At 40.0% G+C, this 25,507-nt stretch overlaps 1 protein-coding gene across 1 annotated transcript in view; it reads right to left on the bottom strand.

Annotated features, from left to right (window-relative positions):
* LOC129733015 (uncharacterized) overlaps positions 1–25,507 on the bottom strand; it is a 77,605-nt gene that overhangs the window by 33,969 nt on the left and 18,129 nt on the right. Inside the window, exon 3 of the mRNA XM_055694553.1 lies at positions 19,435–20,177. Coding sequence (XP_055550528.1) covers positions 19,435–20,177 — 743 coding nt within the window. The remainder of the gene's footprint in view (positions 1–19,434; positions 20,178–25,507) is intronic.

Genomic DNA, 25,507 nt, shown 5'->3' with positions numbered 1-25,507 from the left:
TAACATCGCTAAACGATTGACAGTGTGCATCTCTTTGATACGCGAGTGTCATTTGACTATCCTGTTTTTTCTGTCAGCTGAGCGGTGTTGGTTTGGTTGTTTTACGTTTACGAGCGAAAGCCGACTTTGACGCACGCTAAGGAAGCGAAATCAAATGAAAATGGTGACCGTTTACAAGCCTGCATACAAACACATACACACGCACACACGCGAACACACATACACATATATACTCACATACACACACGCCCATTTCATTGTTTTAAGTAATTCCTTCAAAGCATTTTGCATATGTTCTGGGTGAGTTTCCCACGGCACATTAGAGAACGTCTATCATTTACGTAACGCAAATAATTACCTTCTTCGACCCCGCTCCTATGTCACTCTCTTTTTTGGACCCTTAATATTGTTTCTATGAGTTGTCAAGCTTTCCAATCCCACTTTGAACGTTACATATTAATTGGATGATCCCTACATGTTTTCTTGCACATTTCCGATCACGGAAGTTAATTTTGGGCTATAAAAAAAATTAAAAATTTTGATTCGATTTTATGCACAATTTGATTTTACGCACATTTCAAAAACGAGAATGTGCGTAAAATCGAGGTATACCTGTAGTAATTAGCTCTGAAGAGTTTTCGAAGACACGGGGTAACTTTTTTTTCCAAAACCACCGTTTTATAATAAACAGCATTAAATTCGGCGTCTTTGTAAATGAAAATTAGAGGAAGTTTACTCGCTTGCAAATTGCTCCCGAGACCATCGCTAAAGCTGTACTCTGCAATCGAGGAACACTCCTTTAGAACTCTGAAATGTTGTCTCTTGCTGCTGCCCACATTCGATTGTTTTGTGTAACCAGTCACACTCCAGGCCAAATAGTTTCTCATCAGAAACAATGAACTCGCGAACAGCGAGTTGTGAAAGTATCATTTTCACTCTATCGAGCCTCTTTTTCTAAAAGAATCGGCCAAAATATTGTGGACCGATTCAATAGATATACTCAGATGGGTGAGAATTACAAACTGAACGTTATCATTTCGCCGGCCACGCTTCTTCATAACAGTCACAATTTTACGACTTGCGGCATCCTTGCAGATCGTGGCCGACAGAATTTTCAACGATCCCCCAAAGAGAATGTTTGCTTGTAATTTTCGATGGTTTAATAAACGAAATCTCGCCTAGCTTCACATGATTTGAGATGTTTGAATATTGTGACCAAAAATCGTTTTACTACGACTTTCCGGATTTGTTACATCGCACATCAAGAGCTAAATACAACTGACAGACCACCAACACACCAATGCGTATTCGAGAGTGCATACATTCGTTCACGTACTTTCATTAACACTTATAACTCGAAAACTTGTATTCAAATATATTGAACTAGGTGTTATTACAACCATCTCAATGTGAAATTATGATACAGATTTTAGTTAGACTTTTTTTCTATGAGAACAAATCATTGCACATCATATGTTCTAAAGACATAAATTTCAGATAAAATTTAATTCATTTATGGTTCAACAATAAATTTCAAAACCCTCTTTTGTATATTTTTGGTCACTATTTGGTCACTATTTAGTTTCTATTTGGTCACTATTTCAATTGAAAAAGTCACTGAAGTCACTATTATTTCGCTCCAAGTTCGCTACTAGCCCTGCATTCCCTCGGTTCTATCAATATCTACCAGTGCGTTGTGATGAAACCTTCGACGTTGTGACGTAGAAGCTTTTAGCATCATGTTTGTTTACTATGTTTTCGTTACCAAGACAATCAAACCCCTTCTTTCTCCTAACCTGTCAATCTATTATCGTTGATATTCAACTACATCCGAAAGAATCTTATTTACACTTGACGATATTGTGCCTGAGGTTTTTTTAGCATTTCGACAAACTAACGGTGAAGTTTTTTTTGACCATGATAAAATCTAAAAGGGGCCGTCCACATTTCACGTGGATAGAAAAATCCTCATTTCGGACTGAAATCCTAGCAAAAATGAGATTTCAAATAAAGTTTATCAATAAAAGGTATCAAACAATTGATTACAATTTCATTATTAATTCGCATGAAAAATTTTACTTAATTTATATTTTATTTATTTAAGTTCACTCCAGAAATTCATGATTGATTTTTGTAGCAAATGTTAGCAGAAGAGTAGGCTGCTAAGCCCCCCCTAGCCCCCCTGGTAGCTACCGGCCTGAAACAACTTATAAAAAACGTCTGTGTTTTGCAAGCAGAAACAAAGTCTAACAAATATAAAAAAGGCTGATTAGTCTAAAAAACATCTTAATTCAGAACTCGCGTAGATTTGACTAAAACGCTTGTAGATTTGGATCGAGTTCGAGGGCACGATTGTGATGGAAATTTTTTCGGATTATGCGCGGTTTTGTGGAAGCCAATACCCGATTACCTCCAAAAACTATCTGCTCACTCAGTTGAATGCGAGTACCAACTTAATCTTTTACTCATAAAAGACTGGAACACTTCACTGATGCAAATTTTTCTGCATTAGCTTCAGTAACCATTCGCTTAGCTCGCTCTCGCACTGGTACAATTGGTAGCTTTTATGACGAGTTAATACTGTCCAGTTTTGAAGCAGTATTTCACCATTGCCCGCTACAAATATCGTAACTGTATGAAGTGCCGGTATAATCGACGCATTCTTCGTGCTCAACCATTTTTTGCGAAAACCTCAAACGTTGCTAACTATAAGTGAAAAAAGAAAAGTCTGTCTTCAACCGTGTTCTTGATGATGTGCAACATGCTTGCCAAATGCTGCTCTAGTCTATTTCTATACATCCGCCGTTCCACAGTTAAAGTACACTCTGTACAATCTTTAATGGTGAGCATAGATGGATGTATTTATCGTGAGCGAGCAGTAAATAATGCCATTCGAAGCGTTAAAGTATCTTTTTCGCTTGAATCTAGTATAACTTGTGTATCGGTATTGAAACAATGTTCGATATTTCGGTAGCTCCGTTACATTGAATTTCCGATGAACCTCTTTAATTTCAACGAAACATACAACATAAACTAGCTGAAACTCGCCTTCACACTTTTTTGATTGATGTTTTATTTTATTCTGGTTTTTGAAATTCAGGTGCCTTGAAAAATTAAAAAATTAGAACGTTTTCCTGCGAATGCTGACAAGCGCTCATTGAACTTCACAAAAAGACATAAAGTTTTAGACTTTATGTAGTTCACCTGAACCTTAATTTTTTGTCAATACTCATCCATCTAGATAAAAACTAATTGACACCATTTGAGGAATCACGCGAAGCATAAGCCTCTTACCAAAGACATTATTTTTTAACAGCCCTTAAGAATTATTGAAATAAAGCAATTTACAGTGGTAACTTCAATTGACATAATGCCCCTGTAGGTTTAAACTACTATAAAAAATTATTATTCAGAGTGATTACCTATGTGACTTTTCAAGTCCAAGGGGTGTATTTATTTGATTTTTGTTTTGAAACAATTCTTGAACACTTTTGTCCTTTTTATGTGGGTGTCATATTTTAAATTTTATTTTTTTTTCTCTAATCGTGTTCAAACATGATGAAAATTGAGGAAAAGTTTTAAGGTCCAACATACATTTTCCATAAGACTGACGCATTTTTCTAACGTAGGGAACAGAACGATAGACGAAATACAAGCGTACGATCATTGACTACTAATGCCAGTCAATTACATTCGAGCAAAACCTTTAGCAAAAATACCTGTAGAACCACTGAATGACCACCATTGGTTTTAGTTAAAAGTAAATATGAAGCCATTCCATGCCAATGGGAAACATTATGTTTCAGTGCATTTTTTCAATTTCAACATTTCAACATAATGACGTTGAATGATTTTAGTAGTTATTCGATTTTCGCAGGATTACTGCATTTCCTTCAGAGAAAGTAGTTGTCGCAGGTATGTAAATTACCCGACGGAAAAATTTGTAGAAAGCCTCTCCAAACTGAATCTTGGATCTGGTAAAGCCCTCTTCATTGCTTTCACTTCCGTATACTTCATGAGACTGATTTTCGATTGAGAGTATTTGAGTGGCTTTGAAGAACTAATTTTTTTTTGTCATGTTGTGAGGGAAATAAAGGCGTATAGGCACCTCAAACTCCATTAATGCGGGAATGGGATCTTGTTTGTAGCCAATGACTCAAGTAACGCGATTTTGACTGCATTTTTATCATATTTCACCCTTCCGTTAATTTTGGGTCGATATAATGGCAATTAATAACATTAGATTATTTGATAGACTTTTTTATTCTTTTTCTTTTGTTGGATTTTTTGTAATTATTAAGTTCTACAACAAAAAGCTATCATAATTTGAAGTTTAGCGTTGGAAAAATAAACTTTCAAACCGAAAACGACATTGACCTACCTGCAACATAACACTTGAATATATACGCACTATATATACAGCACTTAATTTTGTAAATTAAATGTTATTAATACCGTTTTTATTATCGCCCTAAAACATTTAATGTAATTTTCTTGGCCAATTTCGATATGATAGCGATGTACTTTTAGATTCAATTGAATAAAATTTTAACAAAATCCCACTAATAGTAAAATCTTTTGACAATAAGATTGGCTCTACCGCAACGTCAGTAGAAATTGTCGAATAATTATGACGTTTTACAACAACCGAAATAAGCACGGAGCTTTCTATAGAGAAATGTTCGCTTACAGCATTGAATCGTTCAGACTGCAGCAACTGATGAAAATTGTTGGTTTTCTTTTTCTCCGAGCTGAAAATTTGTGGGTCAAGTTTAATTCCGTTTCCAATTTGAACACAACGCTCTCATACTGACTCTCTAATATGGGTTTTACTCGCCTTGCACAGCAAGCAGAGTAACGAAGAGACGACTTCGAGAAATTCGTTTTAACAGCGTGTCAAAGGAAACCGGTAGAAGCGTTGAAATTTTGAATACGGTAAGTGCTGTTGGGAAAAGTAAAACTCCCACGACTGGAGTAAACGATGTGGTGCATTGAACTATACCACCATATTTTGACAGTATCATGAAAGTTACCCCGCTTATTGATGTGTACGTTTATCACAACAGTAAACTCTACTGTTTTTTCTATTAATCAGATTATATGAGTGAGTATCGCTAATCTAGTTGGTAGTTTGGCCAATATTATTATATTTTGTAGTAGTATCGGAAAGACAGAATAAAAATGTAACAGAAGCTGTTATTTCGTAATGAGAAAATACTTTCAGATTTATTGATAGAGCTTCGAAATTGTTCAGTTATGCTGTTTTGATCGGGAAGTTATACATGATAAAAATTAACTAACGTGATGATCGTTGTATCCACTTTTAATGAATTTCGAACGTTGATTTTTAAGAGACACAATTTGAATTTGGTCGAGTTTTGTGTGGGGGTCGCAATATGAAATCGAACCATAGGCGCAACTAAGGAAAATTTCTAGGGGGGAGGCTAGTTTTCATGTATGTAATTTAAAAAAAAAACAGAAAAAGGAGTTATAATAACGCTTAAAATAGTGTCGTAACAGCAGAAAAAATCACTTCGGGATAGAATCTACGAAGATAAGGGGAGCTGCGTAGCCGCAAGGTTACAGAGTCCGCTTTGTCAAGCGGATGGTCGTGGGTTCGAATCTTAGTAGAACCAGGCCATCCGATGTCAAAAGGGACTAAGCATGGGTTTATTCTCAGGCTCCCCACCAGTTACCCTTCCTTTACGCATAAATCTACAATACCTTTGCGTAACGTCCTCTTAACAACAAATAAGTCCCTCTTATCAATAAAACTGGCCAGAAGGACGCACTACGAAACTTCTCCAGGGAATTATAATTGGTGATATTTGGCAAGAGGAACGAGTATCGGTATAGTAGAACAGTAAGCGTGTAAGGAAGAGTATCACATTACACACAAGCACTGATGAACAATAATAATAAGCATGCCACTGCTCAATAGCGGTATTGCTATTAACAGGAGTGCGGGATACAGCAGACACCCGGGCATATCTCACAATAGATCTACGATTCTGGTCGCAGTGAGGAAGTCCATACAGGAACAAAAATCTACGAAGATGTACTGAATATCTTGAACACAGCGTCAACGCCAACCTCTTTCAGCAACACTAATTTGATATTGAGGAGAGCCAGGTTTGGTAAATGGCTGGGCAATGCTTTTTAACAGTACACCCGTACTAGCTGGAATAAAATAGACCCTAGTGTGGTTTAAGGCATAATTCCCTATTCCTACCTCCACGTGTTACCGACTGTGATACGAGCAGCCAATGGAAAACCGGGGAACCGGTGGGAACTTGGTCGTATGCTGACAGGAAAGGGGTCGTTGTTCTCCTTAGAAGCAGCTTGTCTGAACCCCACAGGCTAGGGGCAGCTCAAACAGCGACTGATCCGGACCGAACGGCTGAACTATGAAATGCGGTGTCTCGCCAGCTACACCACACTTATGGCGGCAGCCCCGTCGCGAGACTAGGCATCGTAGCCCTAGTAAGGCAGCATACTAAAATAAACATACTACGAAGAATCAAGAATTCAAAACGAACCGGAATAATAGGCAATGACCCAGCCGACGAATTAGAACGATTAGAAGCTCGGTACATGTAACTGTAGATCGCTCAACGCCCCGGATGTCGACTGGATTCTGCTGAATCTGCTAGAATCCCGCCACTTCGACGTCGTTGCGCTCCAGGAGCTTTGTCTGGAAGAAGAGAAGGTACGGTGGATTTGTGACCGCAAGGCACAGTACCACCAAAGCGGTGGCACAACCAATGAGCTTGGTAGCAGTTTTATAGTGCTGTGCAGGTTGCAGAGTCGTGTGATGAAGTGGCAGGCAATCAGCGACAGGTTGTGTTCGTTGAGAATAAAAGGCTGGTTCTACAACTACACTATTCCCAATGTGCACTGCCCTCACGAAGGAAGACCTGATGCAGAGAAAGAAACGTTCTACGCACAGCTGGAGAAACTTTACGATAGCTGCTCGCGTAGCGACATTAAGATCGTCATTGGGGACATGAACGGAAGGAAAGACTTATATAAGCCGGTGATCGGCCCGCACAGCCTGTACACCGTGACGAACGACAACGGCCAGCTATGCACCAACTCCGCAGCTTCCCACGGGCTGGCAGTCCAAAGTCCCTTCTTTCCTCGACCAACGTTCCACAAAACGATTGACCACGTTCTCATCGACGGCCCGTTCTTCACAGACATTACATACGTACGCACCAATCACAGTGCTGATCGGACATGACTACTTCAATCCAAAAAACTACAAAACCCTGATATAACCGGTAGTCCTCTACGGAAGTCCTCTTGGTGTTTTCGAACGGAAGGTGCTGTGTACTATCTACGGTGGAGTACAAACGGACGACGGATAACGGCGACAGCGCATGAACCATTAGCTACAAGCGCTGCTTGGAGAGAACCCCATTGCGCACCTGGCGAAAGACAATAAGTTGCTATGGGCCGGTCACGTCGTAAGGATGCCGGACGACAACCCTATGAAATCACTTCTCTTCAGCAAACCCTACCGGCACCAGAAAGTAAGTGGCGCAGGAACTGGTGAAACACAACCCAAAACCGAGTAAAATGGCGACAGCTTCTTGATACAGCACGAGTTACTACAGCTCTTGTCTGACTGATAAGATGATTAAGAGAGCTAGGTTTGAGAAACGATCCTGGGTGCAGAACTAGTTCTTAGCCAATGAATGACGACATCTCAATTTGTGTTGATTGTGCTGCTCTGATAAGTAGTATGGAATGTATTTATATTGAATATAATCATTCTCTGAGAAATTCTTGGGGGGCTAAACACTTTCTAGAGGAGGCTGAAGCCGTTTTCGATCGTACATATAAAGCCTCTATTTGAAAGGTTAACTTTCGCTCTCACGCGTACAGTTTCGATCGAAGGTGTGTTTAATTGTGTCATTTCAAGACAATCCAAGTATGGATGTAGTCGTGATATCAGCCCTAGTATGAAATTACACCGTAGGAATGTTATGTTTGAAATTTACTTTTTAATGGAAACAGTTTATTTTTTTGTTATTATGGGGCCCCCAGAATGTGAGGGTCTGAGCCCATTTAAGTATATGTAAAAAAATGTTAGTGGCACCAAAACTCACAGACTAAGAACTTATAATCTTTCATTTTTTTCTAGTTTGAGTTTTAGGGCACACCTGTGTTGACAAGTGTTATCTACAACTTTACCGACGACACTATACTCTGAAAAAAATTTCGGCTCAGGAGAATATTCCTTAGTATGATATACGTCAGCACGAAGAACTTTGAGTTGACATAAATCAAATTTGCTGAGCCGAATGCGACTTGATGATAAAAATACTTTTGGAATACTCATTCGAGTGATGAACGACAGTCTTCCACAAGATAAACGATTTTGTAAGGACCAATTTTCTTTTCATCAGGACCCACTCGTGTCTAATGAGCACTTCAAGCTCGCATACGAGTGTTAGTATCCGTTTTTCATATGCTCAAACATATTTCGAGTTGGTTCTAATTCACTAAGTTTTAGATTCAGGGAAGCTCCGAACCCGCAAGTTTAGAGAGTCCGCCTTGGTAAGCGGGTGGTCGTGGGTTCGAATCTTAGTGGAATCAGGCCATTTGGCTGCCAAAGGACTTTAGCATGGGTTTATTCTCAGGCTTCCCACCAAGTACCCTTCCTTCAATCTGAAGTCTACAGTACCTCTGTTGAATCACCTTCTAACAAAAAAACTTCCTGTTGTAATAAAACTGGTGTGAGTAACGTATGAAAGTTCTCTCCAGGGAATTGTAATTAGGTGATATTGTTAGGATGGACAGAGGCTCGGTATAGTAGAGTAGTAAGCTTGAAACGGAAAGGTAAAACTTACACACAAGCACGAATATGAATGATAAGCGTATCACTTACTTCAATAGTGATACTGCCAATAATGTCTCTGGTCGCAGTGATGAGAGGAAAAAAAATTGTTCTTTTTTCTTACTGTTTTGTCTGTTACGGGTAACCATAAAAAACCGCTATATTCGATGTATTTTATTTCAAAAAAATCATAACTTTTGAGCCAGTTGATCGATTTTCGATCTTTTTGGGTCAAATTAAAGGTAATTACGTCTAGTTATAAGAAAAAATACCAAAAAATACATCTGGGTGCTTTTGTATGCATAATGTATAAAATTATTGAAATTTTCGTCTTGTTTTTAAATTGAATTTACTCAGTTTTAAAAAATAACATATTTCTCAAAGTTCCTCCATTTATAGAGTCAAGTAATAAAGTTTTAAGTTTAAAATGAGATCAAGAGATATTTTTTATGTTTGCCCCAAAAAGAATGACATACAAATGAAAAACGCATATTTTTTGATGAAAAATATTAATAACTCTGAGTAAAATTGCGATATTTACGATGTTAGCATTGCAAATTGTTTCTCTTAAAAAACTCTAAAAGTCGTTTAAAGACAGTTTTGAGATGAAACTTGAAATAAAAAAGTTATAGCGTAAAATGTGTTTTTTCAATATAAATCGGTTGTTTTCAAAGATAGAGAAAAACTGATTGCATCGATTGCATTGATTGCATCGAAAATGTTGGTCACCCTAATTTTCGATAATTTTCCAATGAACGCTTTATCATATGTAACAACTTAGTAGAAGAAAGTTTTTCTCTAAAATATTGCTATAGAGCTCTAGACCAAAATTTCCTCTTAAATTTGGTTTCTGACCATTGCGCAATGGTAACCAAATAACCAAATTGTCTCTGAATATTTTTTGACGCAGGTCTTTGTTTCCTATAGCGTGGTACAATCTGTAAAAGTGTAAATAAAACCGGCTAAATGTTAATTAGATTTTAAACAGTAAGTACTGCGTAACCACACGATGGATTTTAATAAACAACATGTCGTTGGATAGATAAAGTGATAGATAATTTTGTAATCCGTCAGTTATCATTATTTCCTCATTTCTTAGCAGCGAAAATTGATTAAAAGCTTCAAGGTCGAATTTTCACGAACAACAAACAAATCATGTGCGAGCACGCCTAGTACAGACATTATGAGTAGACTCCAACTGTCTGCCTGCCCTGCCAGGCAATGCCTGGTATTCTTTATGCATCTAATGTTTGCGTCCTCGAGCCTAGACTATTCTCATGTCTCAAAAGTAAAACATTTTTGAACAGCTTGCAACAATCTACTTCAGTAGACAATTTACTTATCTGCTGAATGTTAATAAAACTGATGTCTTGAAGGAAAATATGCGGGTACAGGCGACAGCAAACTCGGTAAAGCACGAATAGCACTGACGGCGGAGCCGTCGTCTTCGAATCGACACACGTACGTACCTACGACAGGACGTGATTTTTTTTTTTTGGATTCAATATTCTTTATTTTTCTTACGGTATTTTCATTATACATTTGTTTTTTGAACATTGTGAGAGATTCAATTTTATCAACTTTTCAACTCTGATGTTTTTAATGTATTATAAGTGTTACTACTTTTTCCTTTTCTACGTACATGATTTACATTTTAATGCTCGGCATTAGAGTTTTCATTATTAAATAAATATACCTAGCTACTTATAAATAAAGCTCACGAATGAGCACCGCACTAGAGTTAAGTGCATTGTTTTTAGTGTTTTCAGCGTGTGCAGAGATTATGTTTTCGGTCATATCGATACCAGCTATTTGATGCACTTCTGATGTTCGGGTTCCGAAGGGCACGTTCAAGATCATTTTCAGGAACTTGTTCTGGATCCGTTGAATCTTTTGCAGGTGGGTTCTCGCGCAGGTTCTCCAGATCGACGAGGCGTTTAGAAGCATCGGCAGGATGACCTGTTTGTATAACGTCAATTTATTCACGACGGATAATTTCGATTTTCGGTTGATTAGCGGGTACAACTTCTTCATTAGCACTAAGCTTTTCGTTACTGTTTGTTCAATGTGGGGGCGATAAAGTAGCTTATGATCATAGGTCAAACCAAGGTAGCGTTCATTTGACGACCAGGGAATATCCACATTGTTCAACCGAATCTTTGTTGTCGGCACCAAACGTTGACTATTCCGATGTGGGAAGACTATGGTCTGAGTTTTTGCTGCATTCACACAAATTTTCCATGAGGTGAGGTAATTCACAAAGACGTTAAGCCCAGTTTGCAGCTTTTTAACTATTTGGTTGATCTGTCTGCCCTCGTACATAATGGCGGTATCATCAGCAAACAGCGACAGGATGCCTCCATTGGGTAGTTCAGGAATATCTGATGTGAATAAGTTGTACAGAACAGGACCAAGGATGCTGCCCTGTGGAACACCAGCTCCTACGTCGTATGGGTCAGACAGGCCACCCAGCACACAGACCTGAGATTTGCGCAGCGTAAGATAGTTTTGCACAATCTTCACTAGATAAACGGGATAGTTGTAGCGCTGTAGCTTGTGGATAAGCCCGTCGTGCCACACGTTGTCGAATGCTTTTTCTATGTCCAGGCAGGCCAGGGCAGTTGTTTTAGATAGCTCCTTGTTCCGATTGATGAGTTTTGTTACTCTCTGCAGTTGATAAGTTGTTGAATGGCCTCTGCGAAAATCGAACTGTTCGTCCAGGAATATGTTGTTCACTTCTGCGTGGCACAGAATACGGCTGTAGATGCATCGTTCGAATATCTTGCTGAGGGCAGAAAGCAGACTGATGGGACGGTAGATTTTGGGGCATGTGGGATCCTTTCCTGGTTTTAAAATGGGAATCACTTTCGCCAGTTTCCACTTTGTTGGAAAGTACGCCAATTCAAGGCATCGGTTGAACAATTTTTCCACCACAGACAAGGCTGTTGGTTCAAGGTTTTTGAGCACAAGGTTGAACACTCCGTAAAATCCGGGAGCCTTCATGTTCCGAGAGAATTTAATGTTGTTTTGTACCTCGTCCACTGTTATCCGCTGATCAGGTGGTAAGATATTCGGTGTGCGGGCCAGAATTACTATCGATTCACTGACAGCTGGTTCGATTCCACTCACAATATCACGACCAACATTGTGGGAAGCGGCAAAATGCTGAGAGATAGCACAAGCCTTTTCGCGGGAAGTTAGCAAAGTTTCACTATTCACTATTAATGGCGGAATGGGTTTTGGTTTGTTCTTCAACACTTTAGCCACACGCCAAAATGGCCGTGAGCAGTTGGGCAAATTACGTAATTCGGTTGCAAACTGTCTGTTTTTCACTTTCTCCAGACGTTCTTGAACGGTTTTTGTCAGCTGTCTAGCGAAGAATCGGTGCCTAGGGTTGCGGGTACGTTGATATTGCCTTCTCAGCGAGTTTCGCAAGGAAATTATGCGCTTGGTGTTATCGTCGATTTGCGCAAACTTACGTGTCACTGGAACAGATGGGATGTAGCGGCACTCTGCTTCCTGGATGACGTCTATCATGGACTGTAGAGTACGATCGATGTCTCCAGTGCTGTTCAAAGTGATGTCCGCATCAAGATGGTTTTCAACATACCGCTGCAGCTTAACCCAATTTGCGCGATGGTAATTTCTTCTTTGTTGAACTTGACGCCGCTCTACGTTAGCACCAATCTCAGCGATGACCGGAAGATGATCCGAGGAAAGCTCTGTTATGGTTTTCGGAATCGAAAATCGATCGGTGATGTTGGTCAGAAAAATGTCAAGCTTAGAGCCTACACCACCAGGAGAGATGTAAGTTGGCAATTCCGGATGAGCGGGATAGTAATATCCAGCTTCGGAATCTTCTACGATGATGTTACCATTTGAGTTGCACCTGGAGTCACCCCAAGCGGAGTGGCGAGCATTGAGATCACCTGTGATGACGGAATTGCCTCCTCTTCTAGACAGCTTTTGGATGTCATTCTTCAATTTCACCGTGGTTCCATTTGCCCGTCGAGACTGCTTCGGACAATAGACCGCAATAAATGTGAGTGGTCCATCAGTGGTGGTAATTTCGATTCCTACAGCTTCGACAAAGGTTGTGTTGAAACTCGGTAGTGATTTGTATGGTAGTCCTCTCCTTATGGCGATTGCAACCCCGCCCCCAGCTGAGGTTGTGCGGTCCAGTCTGACTACCGAGTGTTCCGGCAGGCAGAAGTTTATGTTCGGCTTCAAATGTGTTTCGGTTATTGCAGCGACATCGATGTGGTGTGTGTTCAGAAAATGTAGAAGTTCTAACTTCTTGTTGGCCACAGAGCGGGAATTCTAGTTAAGGATTCGAAACAATGGATCTATGACGGTAGTAAAAAGTCATCATGACCGCAATCTGTTCCTGGTTGGTGCGACAAGCCTATGTTTGCTGATCGAGTTTAAGAAACAGCGTAGCTAGCTGTTCCATCGGGTACAAATTGCTACTTGCTGGGGGCATGCTGGCAGCCTGTGCATAACTCAAAAATCCGGGGGGGTCCCGGCTAGGAACACCACCAGTTGGAGGAGGTGGAAACGGCAACGTACTTGAAGTCGCTGGCGGGGTTGGTGTAACGCTAGGTTGTACACTTTTTCTATTCGACGGTCGCTGGCGATTGGCAATTTCACTTCGAATTTTGATAAATTCTGCTCGTTCTGGACAGGAACGGCTGTTCGTAGCATGCTCTTCGTCACAGTTGAGACACTTGATTTGTTCGGCTTCCTCAACAAGATAATCCACTGTTCGATGCGGACCTGCACATTTCATGCAGCGACTCTTGATGTGGCAATTCTTTGTGCCATGTCCATAGTTCAAGCAATTGGAACACTGCGTTACATCGCGATGAATCGGTTTGTATCGCTCCCATTGCACGATGATGTTGAATAGGGCGGTGATTGTTTTCACTGTGCTCAGTGTAGTTGAACCCCTGGTCAGGTGGATCAGGTATAACTGATCACGATACTTGATGGCTTTGTTGTGTCTTATCATTTTGTATACTGCTTCCACTTCTAGGCCGCAAGCGACAGGCTCCGTTTTTAACTCGTCCAGTTTCAATTCCGGTAAACCACGCAGTACAACTTTGAATGGTTTTGTAGCTGCAATATCGTGAGTAAAATACTCCGCTTTTGTTTGCTTCAGGTAAGCCTCTGCTGCCTTGTAATGTGGGGTGGATGGAACGACGATTTTGTAGCCGTCCGTGCATAGCCTCAGGGTAGCTATCAGCCCTTTGCTGATAAGTTCATTGAAGTGTTGCCTTAGTCCAGGCGGGAAACCTTTTACGTAGAAAGGCGGCATTTTCTCCTTCTTTTCCGTTTTCTCGGTAGTTTGGTCAGCCAGCGATGCAAACTTGTTAGCAGCTAGTATCTTCTTGGCGATTCCATCATCCTTTTCAGCAGGGTCACGAAGACGCTTATTGTTTTGCTCCTTACTGGAACCCGTTTTTCCCATTTCGTTGGGACACGACAACGTACTGTTGTATAACGAATGCGATAGGTGAAATAAACGAATGCGATAGGTAAACTAAAACTTTCAGTTGTTGTAACAAACACGTCTGTGCACACCAAGCGTGAGACGAAGAATGATAGGACAGGACGTGACAAGTGGCTTCTAGTTATTCTTCTTTTCGCTCAAAATAGCCCGCATAAAACATTTCAATTTTTCGGCACGACGCTTGCCAGTGTCGCCAAAAATATTTAATAAAGGAAATTTCAATACCTAAAATTTTTCAAGTTCTGGGTTACAATTATAATTAGTTACTTAATAAAGGTTACTCAATGGATCTTGAATTGCTTTGAAGATATATTCTGGATTTATTTGACCTAGTCATAATTTCAACTTATTCCTCTTGCTTTTCTTGAATTTAATCATAATTCAATCGTTCATCATAACTAGTTTAAAAAACATGATTAATATTTCGAATATTATTTTCACAGATCCGGTGTGTGAAAATGTTTCGAAAAGTTGTTGAACGAAACACAGTTCATCCACTTGGTATGCAGAAACAGTGTAAACCAAAAATATCGAAAGTTTTTGCAGCACGGCCAACCATACCGACTAATAATAAAACTCAACAGTGCGTTCAATAAAATCGACCAATTAGAGAGGGCTTTTACTTTGACAGAACTTTGGGTGATTTTTGGTTTCTCTTGTCACATCCTATCCTAGGTACGTACGTACGGATGTGTCAGTCCCGCGCGTTGAGGAAAACATAAACAAATCGCTTATTTGTTCAAAATCCTACGTTCGAGCAGCTGGCGAATTATTCAGTTGAACGATATTCTATGCAGGGCTGCTGAATATCACTTCGTTGCATTCGTATTCATTCATTATTGCCGAAGCACAACAACACGTGGCAACAGTGTATTCACTCAGCAATGGAAACAACGCCTATAGTGAACTGAACTGTTATGAGTGGCTTGTGGGCGATGAATAGTTATTAAAACGTAATATGATTACCTCCGTGGTTGATTCGTATTGGCTACGATTTACTCAAGTCATCCGAAGCGATATTGAGCGATCGGATCAGCGTTGCCAGGTATCCAGATTTTGCTGGATTATCCAGATTTTTGAACATGTATCCAGGTAGACAGCTTTGATGTCCAATTATCCAGATTTTTCATGGATGATCCAGGTTTTATCCAGATTTTATTTTCTCTGTTCCGCAAAAAGGTCATCACTTCAATTTTGGCGCGAAATTTTGCAATTTTGTCACCTCAAATTTTGCGTACCCCAAGACTTTTATTCGAAAAATTAACCTTTCACCCCACGAAATGATTGCCAGATTTTTTCAAGATTTTCATTTTGCCTTTTCCAGATTTTTGAAAAAATGACCTGGCAGCGCTGGATCGGATGGGAATACATCGCTTCAGAAGCCTTTGTGACTCAGATCAATGCCGATGAATATTCACCGTGAATGGTATTACCAATCGCAATGATGCTTCGGGGCGAATCCAAACGAAAAATGAAAATTGCCGAGGAAGAAGCTTAGTTATACTGCCGTGGGCAAGGATTTTGACGTAAGCGCCAAAAGCACAAAATCGCTACAGATCTAAATCGTTTGCAAATCAACAGAAGCGCTTTATTACGCAAACTGATCTGATAGAATCTGAGTAAATATGATGAAAAACATACCCCATTGCTTTAACACGTTTATTTATGTAAACGCATTGAGTTTTAATGCCAACGTCACTTCTCTTGCAAAACAGCAAAACCATTTGAAAGTTTTGCACTAAAAGTGACGTTGGTACGCCTGAATAGTCTAGTTTGCCATGCGTACTGGTCGGTAGTCAGCAGCAAGGATATAAATAAAATCATGCACTCCACAAGCATGATACACTATCGTATTCGTACCTCAACGTCACTTCTATGTAAAGTGGCGCTAACGTCACTTCTTATTTTTGATATTTCTCAGTTATTTATCAAAATTTTTGGAAACGGCAACAAGCATCTTGAAGGTGATTTTCTATATTATAGTAATACGTAAATAAATGAAATTTGAAAATTTGGCGCTTACGTAAAAATGCAAGCCCACGGCATATATAAATATATATATATATATATATATATATATATATATATATATATATATATGACTATGTCCGGCGGGTTGCTTCTGATTGAATAAGTAGTATGTTTACGGTCTTAGTCATTTGCTTTGATCCGTAGCTTATCTAGTTGGCTCTTGTTAGGCCAGGACGCGGAAACAGTCTCCAAGAAGACACAGGTAGAGGGTATCGAATTGTTCCGTTTAAATAAATAGAAAAGATTTTTACTTTTGAGAAAGGGTTTCTTCTTTTGATTTTTTTTGAGATGTTTTCAAGCGACACAAAGAAACAATCATTTGTATTTATTTAAACGTAACTTAAGAGTTAAGAAAAAATATCGACAAAAGAAACATACAAAATGGCGGACATATTCACAATTTCGTAATCATGCAATTCATAATCATTGTGAAAATCTGTCTGTCTACTATGCTATTGCTACTATGTAGCAATAGAAGTATTGAACGTTGAAATATTTTTTTTTCAACTGTGGTAAAATTAATTGTCTTCCCGGTCAGAAGAGCACAACTAAAACATTATAAAATTCTATCAACGTGAGATACAAATAACATATTTTGATACAATTTTGTATTTTTCCATATAATTTTGATTACAAAATTAAATCTGAATATATATAATAACAAAACGTGTAATGAAGTAGTTCTGAAACAAGTCTAACTAACTTTTCGGTTTTATCAAAACCTGTTGTTTCTAACAATGTTTGTTATTATATTGTATTATATACTATCTTATTTTGTTAGAAAGCTAATATGTTTGTAACATTATCATTTCTGTTATAATTTCTGTTATTTTAACACCTAACGGGACCAAATTGAAAACACAGGAAGGTTTTCCCCGTAACAAACTAACAACTTCTGTTACATTTTTGTTTTTTCTTTCGGTCTTCAGTTGAACCTCTAAAAAGCTTCAATCAATACTTAAAAAATGTTTATAAAGTTTCAAAGTGATTTTTTCGAAGTCCGTCTGAAAATTTATTTGGGCACTAGAGGGTTAAAGCTACAATTTAATTATTTACAGTATATTGCAAACATCGATTAAAAAATAATTTTTAAATATTTATGTAACCATATTTACCGAGTACAAGAATTATTAGTAAGCACACTAACTGTTCGGTTATTTCAAAAATTTGGTTATTCGGATTGGAATATTTTTGAAAAATTCTAGATAAATGAGACAGACCTCGCGAATTAAGCAAATGATTAGTTGAATTAATTTACAAGACAACTAACACGGCGCTGCCATGCATCTTCAAAAACCGAGAAAAATATGAACAATATGTTCCCCGTCGTCAATCATAATAAATTCAACTAAATTTTGTATGATTTCCAACATTAATTGTTTTCTTAAGAAACTATGCTTGCTGTTTTATTGAATCTTCACGACATAGATACAAAAATAAAAGCTTTTTTGATCCCGGCCGTATGAACAAAAAAGTTTGTCCTGCTTGTCTCGTAGTATTTGCAGCGGCGAATAAAGCCAACGCTTTAAGGCCGTGAACATACTAGCGCCGTAGGCTAATGTACAGCCCTAAGTAAAGCCCTGCCGCAGGTTAATGTACAGCTAACCCACGGCAAGGCGAACCGTCTCCGCAGTGCAAGACGCGCCAGTATATTTTCGGCCTAACTCATACGGCCTATTGTCTCATAGCACCAGCAAATGTACGAACAAGCTCAGAAATTCTGGTAAGCTTCAGTGAACGATTCGATGCGAATGCTATTTTGTCTTCGTCCCGATTTTATTTGCCATGATGAATCTATCAATGCCACGGTGAACCGATACAAATATTTACTGAGTTGCATCGATGTGATTTTGAACCGTATCCAATCGGCAAATAATGAGAAACAGCAGGAAAAGGGAAAGACACGAATCGATCGTTTCAGTTCATCCGAACACATGTACGCGCCCGATGAAGTATGCGTTCGTGTTACATTGACATTAGTCCACAGCGAACGGTTCACGAAGCGAATGAAGATTCAATGCAGGAATCAGGAGCCCTGATTCTATGTTTCTGTTTCATACTCGGTTCTGAATATATTTCTCATCAGTGACCAGAAATCGGGAAAAGCTGTTGAACGTAATCGGCAAAAGATGGCAAGATGGAAGTGATAAAAAATCGAAAAAACGAGATGCGATGGTTTACAGTTTGAAAAAACAAAAGCAACTTTACACGACTATACACGTTTACTAGTATGGGTAAGTTAAAAGTCTTTTATCTCTATTGCGCTGACGACGTATGCAGGTAATAGAATGTAGGAAGGTACGGAGATGGTTTGAGTCTCAGGTTTAAAAGGCTTCTTTTTTAACAGTGATGACGTAGAACTCCGAAAACATTGTGGAGAAAACAATGTTCGGCAGATTTTTTCACTAGTTTTAAAAGTTTTAAGCTGAAAATACCTTTTGCGCTGTTAAATAATGCAGAATACCGTCTCAAATGGCATTTGCTCGTTGACCGAGATCTACGTCACAACCCAAAAACACGTGTTCTTTGCCAGTGTTTCGCTACTAATACATCTCTGTTTATCTTGTAATATTTTTCAAATCGACTTGGCGAGCTGGAGGTTTCTCAAAGAAAAGATTTCAAAATTTTATACATTTCTAAGACATTTGGTTTCAAAAAAGAATCGATTTCGACAATTTCATGGACTGTCTGTTAACTTTTTTCATCAAAAAAAAAAATGAAACTTCCTCTTGAGGCTTATCATCCCGAAGTCTGATTGAACTGAAATTTAACATGGGAGCTTTTTTCGAGAAGGCGAAGCTTTTGAGTCCTGCTGCTGAACAAAAGTCGAAGGTCTAATGTTTCTCATACATTCCATTGCATCTTAACAGTAACGCAGAACCCTAATATTGAAAAAACAAAAATCATCAAAATCATTTCTGATCCAAACATTTAACAGTTTCTAATGTTTAGTGAGATACGCAGCTTAAATTACTTCGCCTATTTTAAATATTTTACAGCTGTCTCCAAAAAGCCGAACAAAAAAAAATTCAATGATTGTACTTACTTTCACACATGTTTTCGTAATATACTCCAGACGGTTCTCCGATATCGATTAGCGGGCGCTCTCCGTTCAAATATGTTGATGGTCCATCAGGCAGTGACTTGTGATCAAGGTGATACAGGCGGCAGTTGTATTGTGATCCTGATGGGCTTCCCATGTATAGAACAGAACGACACAAAAACTCTGTTTCAATTTCACACGCGAGTTTGCAAGCTGCGTCTGAAGTAACTTGTAGTTCCTTGTCAGTGTAGTAGTGTAATCCGACATACTGAGAAACCTTGTCCTCCGAAACTCCAGTTCGCGGGAGCTGGAACAGTCTGGTAAATTTGCATGCTTGGCCCGGTTTCAAGCAAAGGTTTTCGAAATAATCAACACCTTGTGCATCCACTAATTGAACAATTTGTCCTGTGGTTCTTCGATCGGAATCACTGAGAACACATTTCATATTGTTATAGTCGTATTCTACAGAACGGCAAATGAATCTTTTTTCATTCAGGCAGGCTGACAGACAAGCTTCTTTTGTACTAGTATATATTAGAGCATTGTCTAGACCTCGGATCATCTTATTAGGAAGGCGTTCGAAGTTCCAGGGCCGTTGGCAGGCGTTATCTGAACGCAACTGTAGCTTAACCATATAGTACATACTAGATGATCGCTGTGGTGTGCTGGCTGGATTATTGGCAGCGGTCACATTTTGAAGTTGACACAAAGTCTCTTGGGCTGGAGTTAGCGGGTTGACGACAAAACTGGAAACAAAATATAAAAAGCAACGCGTTACTATCAACTTCATAGGAACTAATAATAGAAAGAATGAAAAAAACCTAAATTAATCCACCTAGCGGTCAGACTCAGCCTTTCTCATTCAAACTTATTATTTGTAAAAAATAGATTTACATGAATGCTTAAATCCAATAAAGGTATATTCACTCTTTGGGTTCTAAAATATTGATGTTGTAATTGAAGTATAAAATATGACATTTGACGTAATGTTAGTGCATAAGAAATAGCGAAATAAAAGAAATGACTCTTGATTTCGAACAATTTAATCACGAGCGATACCGGGAACGTTTGAATAGAGCGATACCACATTTAAATCATGTTGAGGCCATATATATATTGATCAAAGCAGGTATAGTTCTGAATAGTCTTTGAATTTCTTTTCGTTCCAAAACTTTTGAACCACATATCAAATTGTTATGAAGTTTGTTATTTGTAAGTTTGAGAGATGAGTCGTTTGTATGACACTAGTTATGTTCAAATAAGTCGTGTAATCTTCGAGATAATAGACTTTCATTGTTTTAACAATTTAATACATAACGGTTGCTTAAGTTCGATTAGGGAAAAGGGAATGTATAGGGCAGCCAACATTTGAAACCACGTGTACAATCATAATTCATCAGGTAACTAGCCCCTTCATCTGATATCAATATTATTCAAATCGGTTGTGTAGTTTCTAAGATAATGAAGTTTCGTGATTTTCACATTTCGATACATTACAGACGAAGTTACAGTCCGATTACAGCAAAATTCAATAGGGTGCTTTGAGGCAGCTAGACCTTTCATTTGACATTAATTTTGTGGAAATCGGTTCAACCATCTCTGAGAAAAGTGAGTGAGTTTAGGTAGTCTTTGGAATATGTTTCTTTTCATACCTGGATTTCACATTTTTAAACAACAGGCAAAGTAAAAGTCCGATTACAAAAGAAATCAATAGGGTCTTCTGGGGCAGCAAGACCTTCCATATGACACTGATTTTATGAAAATCGGTCCAGCCATCTCTGAGAAATATGAGTGAGATTAAATAGTCTCCAGAACACGTTTAATTCCATATATTCTGAACCACAATTTCAATCTTCATAAAATTCAAAAGTTAAGGGTTTTTTAGGTAGCCTGTTCATTTGAAATTAATTTTGTTCAAATCCGTTGTGTAGTTTCTGAGATAATGATGTTTCGTGATTTTCACATTTTGATACATAACCTCGAAACTAAAAATCCGATTACAATGAAATTCAATAGGGTCTTATGGAGCAACTAGACCTTTCATTTGCAATTAATTTCATTGAAATCGGTCCAATCATCTCTGAGAAAATCGAGTGAGATTGAGAGAGCGTTACACACAAACACAAACATACACACACACACACACACACACACACACACACACACACACACACACACACACACATACACACACACATACAGAAAATGCTCAGCTCGTCGAACTGAGTCGAGTGATATACGACATCCGGCCCTTTTGAGCACTTTTATACCTTTAGCTTTTGCAGTGATTGCTATACCTTTCTAGGAGAAAGGCAAAAAACAAATGTTCGAAGACATCCTGAATGACGAGAAGCATTTTTTTTACGCAATGTCAATCTACACATAATTTTATTTTGAACCTGCATTTTTTTTTTCAACTTTGGCCCATCTGCAGCACCACGAAATTTTCGAACGTTGAATTTTTTTAGAAGTGAACATTGCACTGTTGAAATCCATAGTGGAGTGCCAAGTACAAATCATTCATTTGGTGAAATATTAGGATGGAACTAATTTTGACGATTCTCAAATTTGATATTTGATGTTTTTAAAGGAAAATAATACAATAAAAAGTTAGTAATTTACTTCCATGTATTTAGGTATCACTAGCTAACAGGGGATCACAAAAAATCCCTTAACCCTCTAATGCCCAATGTCGCCTTCAGACGGGTTTCAATAAAATTAATATAAGTTTTTAATACATACTCTAAAAATATTAATCAAGATTTAAAGTGATTTTGCGGAAGCTCGTCTGAAGGTGGGCTTGGGCACTAGAGGGTTGATTTTGCCTGAAACACCTATAAAGAATGGAACTGTTTTTTTTTAACCATACGCAACTTTTTTACCTAACCCTCCCAGCTGGTCTCGAGGTACGATGCTGGCCTAACAAGCCATTCGTCGTAGGTTCGAGTCTCGGCTCGGGAGAGAATGTTTGTGTCAGTAGGATCGTAGCGCTAGCCCCGCAATTGTCCAGTACACTTAACAGTTGGCTGCGAAGTCTGTGTATAATAAACAGAAGGTCGAGTTCCGAATCGGAATGTAGCACCAAGGCTTTGTTTTTTTGCTTTGCTTAACTTTCTTACCTTATCTAGCAGGCTAGAGCCGGGGTTTCTCGTGCTGTATCAAGTAGTCGTCTTCATTCCACTCGGTTCTGGGCTGTATGGCGCCATGCTTCCAGGCGTCTTATCACTCGTAGGTCACTCTTAATCTGATCAAGCCATCGTGTACGCTGTGCTCCTCTGTTTCTGGTGCCGGAGGGGTTACTGAAACGGGTCGTTTTAACCGGTTTGTCGTCCGGCATCTTTGCGACGTGTCCGACCCATCGCAAACTGTTAACTTTGATCAGATATGCAATGGGGGTCTCTCCTAGCAGCGCGTGCAGCTCATGGTTCATGCGTCTACGCCATTCTCCGTCTTCAGTCTGTATTCCACCGTAGATGGTTCGCAGCACCTTCCGTTCGGAAACTCCAAGGGCGTTGAGGTCCTCTGAAAGCTGTGTTGTCGTCTCTAGCCCATAGAGGACTACCGATCTAACTAGTGTTTTATACAGCTTCAACTTTGTACGGCGGCGCACTCGATTGGATCTCAGTGTCTTACGAAGTGCAAAGTAGGCACGATTTCCCGCTTGAATGCGTCTCCGGATCTCCTTGCTGGTGTTGTTGTCAGCGGTCACCAGCGATCCTAAGTACACGAACTCGTTTACCACCTCAAGCTTATCGCCATCTACGGTGATCCGGGGTGGGAGGCTGACATTGTTCGCCTTGGAGCCTCTTCCCTACATATATTGAGTTTTCGACGCATTGATCAGCAGTCCAATACGCTTAGCTTCCGCTTTAGTTTGGTGTAGGTTTCCTCCACCGTCGCAAAGTTTCGTGCTATAATGTCGAAGTCATCAGCGAAGCCTTTAAGCTGAACCCGTTTCGTGAAAATCGTACCACTCGTGTCGATGCCCGCTCTTCGTATAACACCTTCGAGGGCGGTGTTAAGAAGCAAACAAGAGAGTCCATCACCTTGTCTCAATCCCCGGCATGACTCGGAGGGACTAGAGAGCATCCCCGAGACATGCACGTAACACATCACACGGTTCATGGTAGCCTTAATCAGCCGCGCCAGTCTAACCGGGAAGATAACCTCGTTCTCGTGCAGGATCTGCCAGAGCTGTTCTCGATCAACTGTATCATAGGCTGCCTTGAAGTCGATAAAAATGTGATGCGTGGACACGTTGTACTCACGACATTTTTGCAAAATCTGTCGGATTGAAAAAAATTGGTCCGTGGTTGCGCGGGCTCCCATGAAACCTGGCTGGTACTGCCTCACGAACCTCCTTGTTAAAGGTGTTAGACGTTGGAATAGAACTTGGGAGAGTATTTTAAATGCAGGGTTTATAAGCGTAATGCCACGATAATTGCAGCACTCCAGCTTGTCGCCCTTCTTATAGAAGGGCAGACGACTCCCTCCATCCACTCTTCCGGCAGTTTTTCCTCTTCCCAGATCTTGGAACTGACCCAGTGCAGTGCTCTAGCAAGCGTTACTTTACCATGTTTGTAGAGCTCGCCCGGCAGGCCGCCTTTGCCGGTGGCTTTGTTGTTCTTCAACCTCCCAATCTCCCGCTGAATTTCGTGGAGGTCGGGGGCTAATACTCAGTCATCTATTGCTGGCACTCCCAGGTACGTTTCAGTTCTGCTTCTGTTTGTTACATCGCCATTCAGATGTTCATCGAAGTGCTGCTTCCACCTGTCGACCACCTCGCAGTCGTTCGTGATGAGGTTACCTTCCATATCCTTGCAAAAGTCGGCTCGCGGCACATAGCCTTTACAGGATTGGTTAAGAACTTTCGCGTCTCATTAGCAGTGAACAGCTCTTCTAGCTCTTCATGGTCACGATCCTCTTGCTGGCGCTTTTTACGTCTCAGAATCGTGGTCATGTCGTCCCTTGCCCGTCTGTACTTGACCAGGTTCTCTCTCGTCCTTACCCTCAGGTAATTTACCCAGGTCCGGTTTTTCTCTGTCACCGCTGTCTGGCATTCCCCATCATACCAGTCGTTTCTGCCATTCGGCGCCTCTGTTCCTAGTGTCATTGTCGCGGATTCCCTGATGGCCGTGCCATCTTCGAGAGAAGCTGCGCCGAACTCCTCTGCCGTGGGTAGTGCCACTTCAAGCTGTTGCGCGTAGACTTCGGCAGCTTGCGGGTCCCGTAGCTGCTTGATGTTGAGCCGCGAGGATTGGCTCTGTCGTGACTTGTAGACAGTCGACAGTTTTGAGCGCATACAAACCGCCACTAAACAGTGGTCCGAGTCAATGTCCGCCACTCGCTAGGTGCGTATGTTGGTAATGTCCGAGAAAAATCGTCCTTCGATCCGTCCTTGGTCAATTTGGTTCGTTGTTTGTTGGTCAGGTGATTTCCAAGTGACTTTGTGGATGTCCTTGCGGGGGAACAATGTACCCCGATCTACCATTCCTCGGGATGCTGCAAAAATGACACCTCTTTGGCTGTTGTTGTTCGTTTCGGTGTGCAGACTTTCGTGTTCGATCACCGGTTTATACAAGTCTTCCCTTCCGATTTGAGCGTTCATATCCCCGATGACGATCTTGATGTCCCGCTGCGAGCAGCCGTCGTAGACGTCCTCCAGCTGCGCGTATAAGGCTTCCTTTTTGCCATCGGGTCTTCCTTCATGCGGGCAGTGCACATTGATGATGGAGTAATTGTAGAACCGGCCTTTAATTCTCACATTCTGTCGCTGATCGCCTGCCATACGCAAATACCACCTTAAATGACCGGGCTAGCTATTGAAAGTACTACCAAGCGATGACGTTGTAGAGTAATAACAGCAACTCTAATTGGACTTGTGACATGGAATTGAGGTAATTTCATCTGCTTTAGATTCGTTATTCGTTACAGCTAACATAACATATTTCCAGTGGGGGGCACCATTCCGCTAAATTGCTAATCGCTAATTAGCGACGTTAATATTAAGTTAGCGGTTTAGCGATTTCGCTAATTTTTGAGCTGGTTAGCGAAACTGTTAGCGTTGCTAACATTT

The sequence above is a fragment of the Wyeomyia smithii genome, chromosome 3 (assembly GCF_029784165.1).
Source record: "Wyeomyia smithii strain HCP4-BCI-WySm-NY-G18 chromosome 3, ASM2978416v1, whole genome shotgun sequence".
NCBI lineage: Eukaryota > Metazoa > Arthropoda > Insecta > Diptera > Culicidae > Wyeomyia > Wyeomyia smithii.
This window is presented reverse-complemented; position numbering and strand designations above follow the sequence as displayed.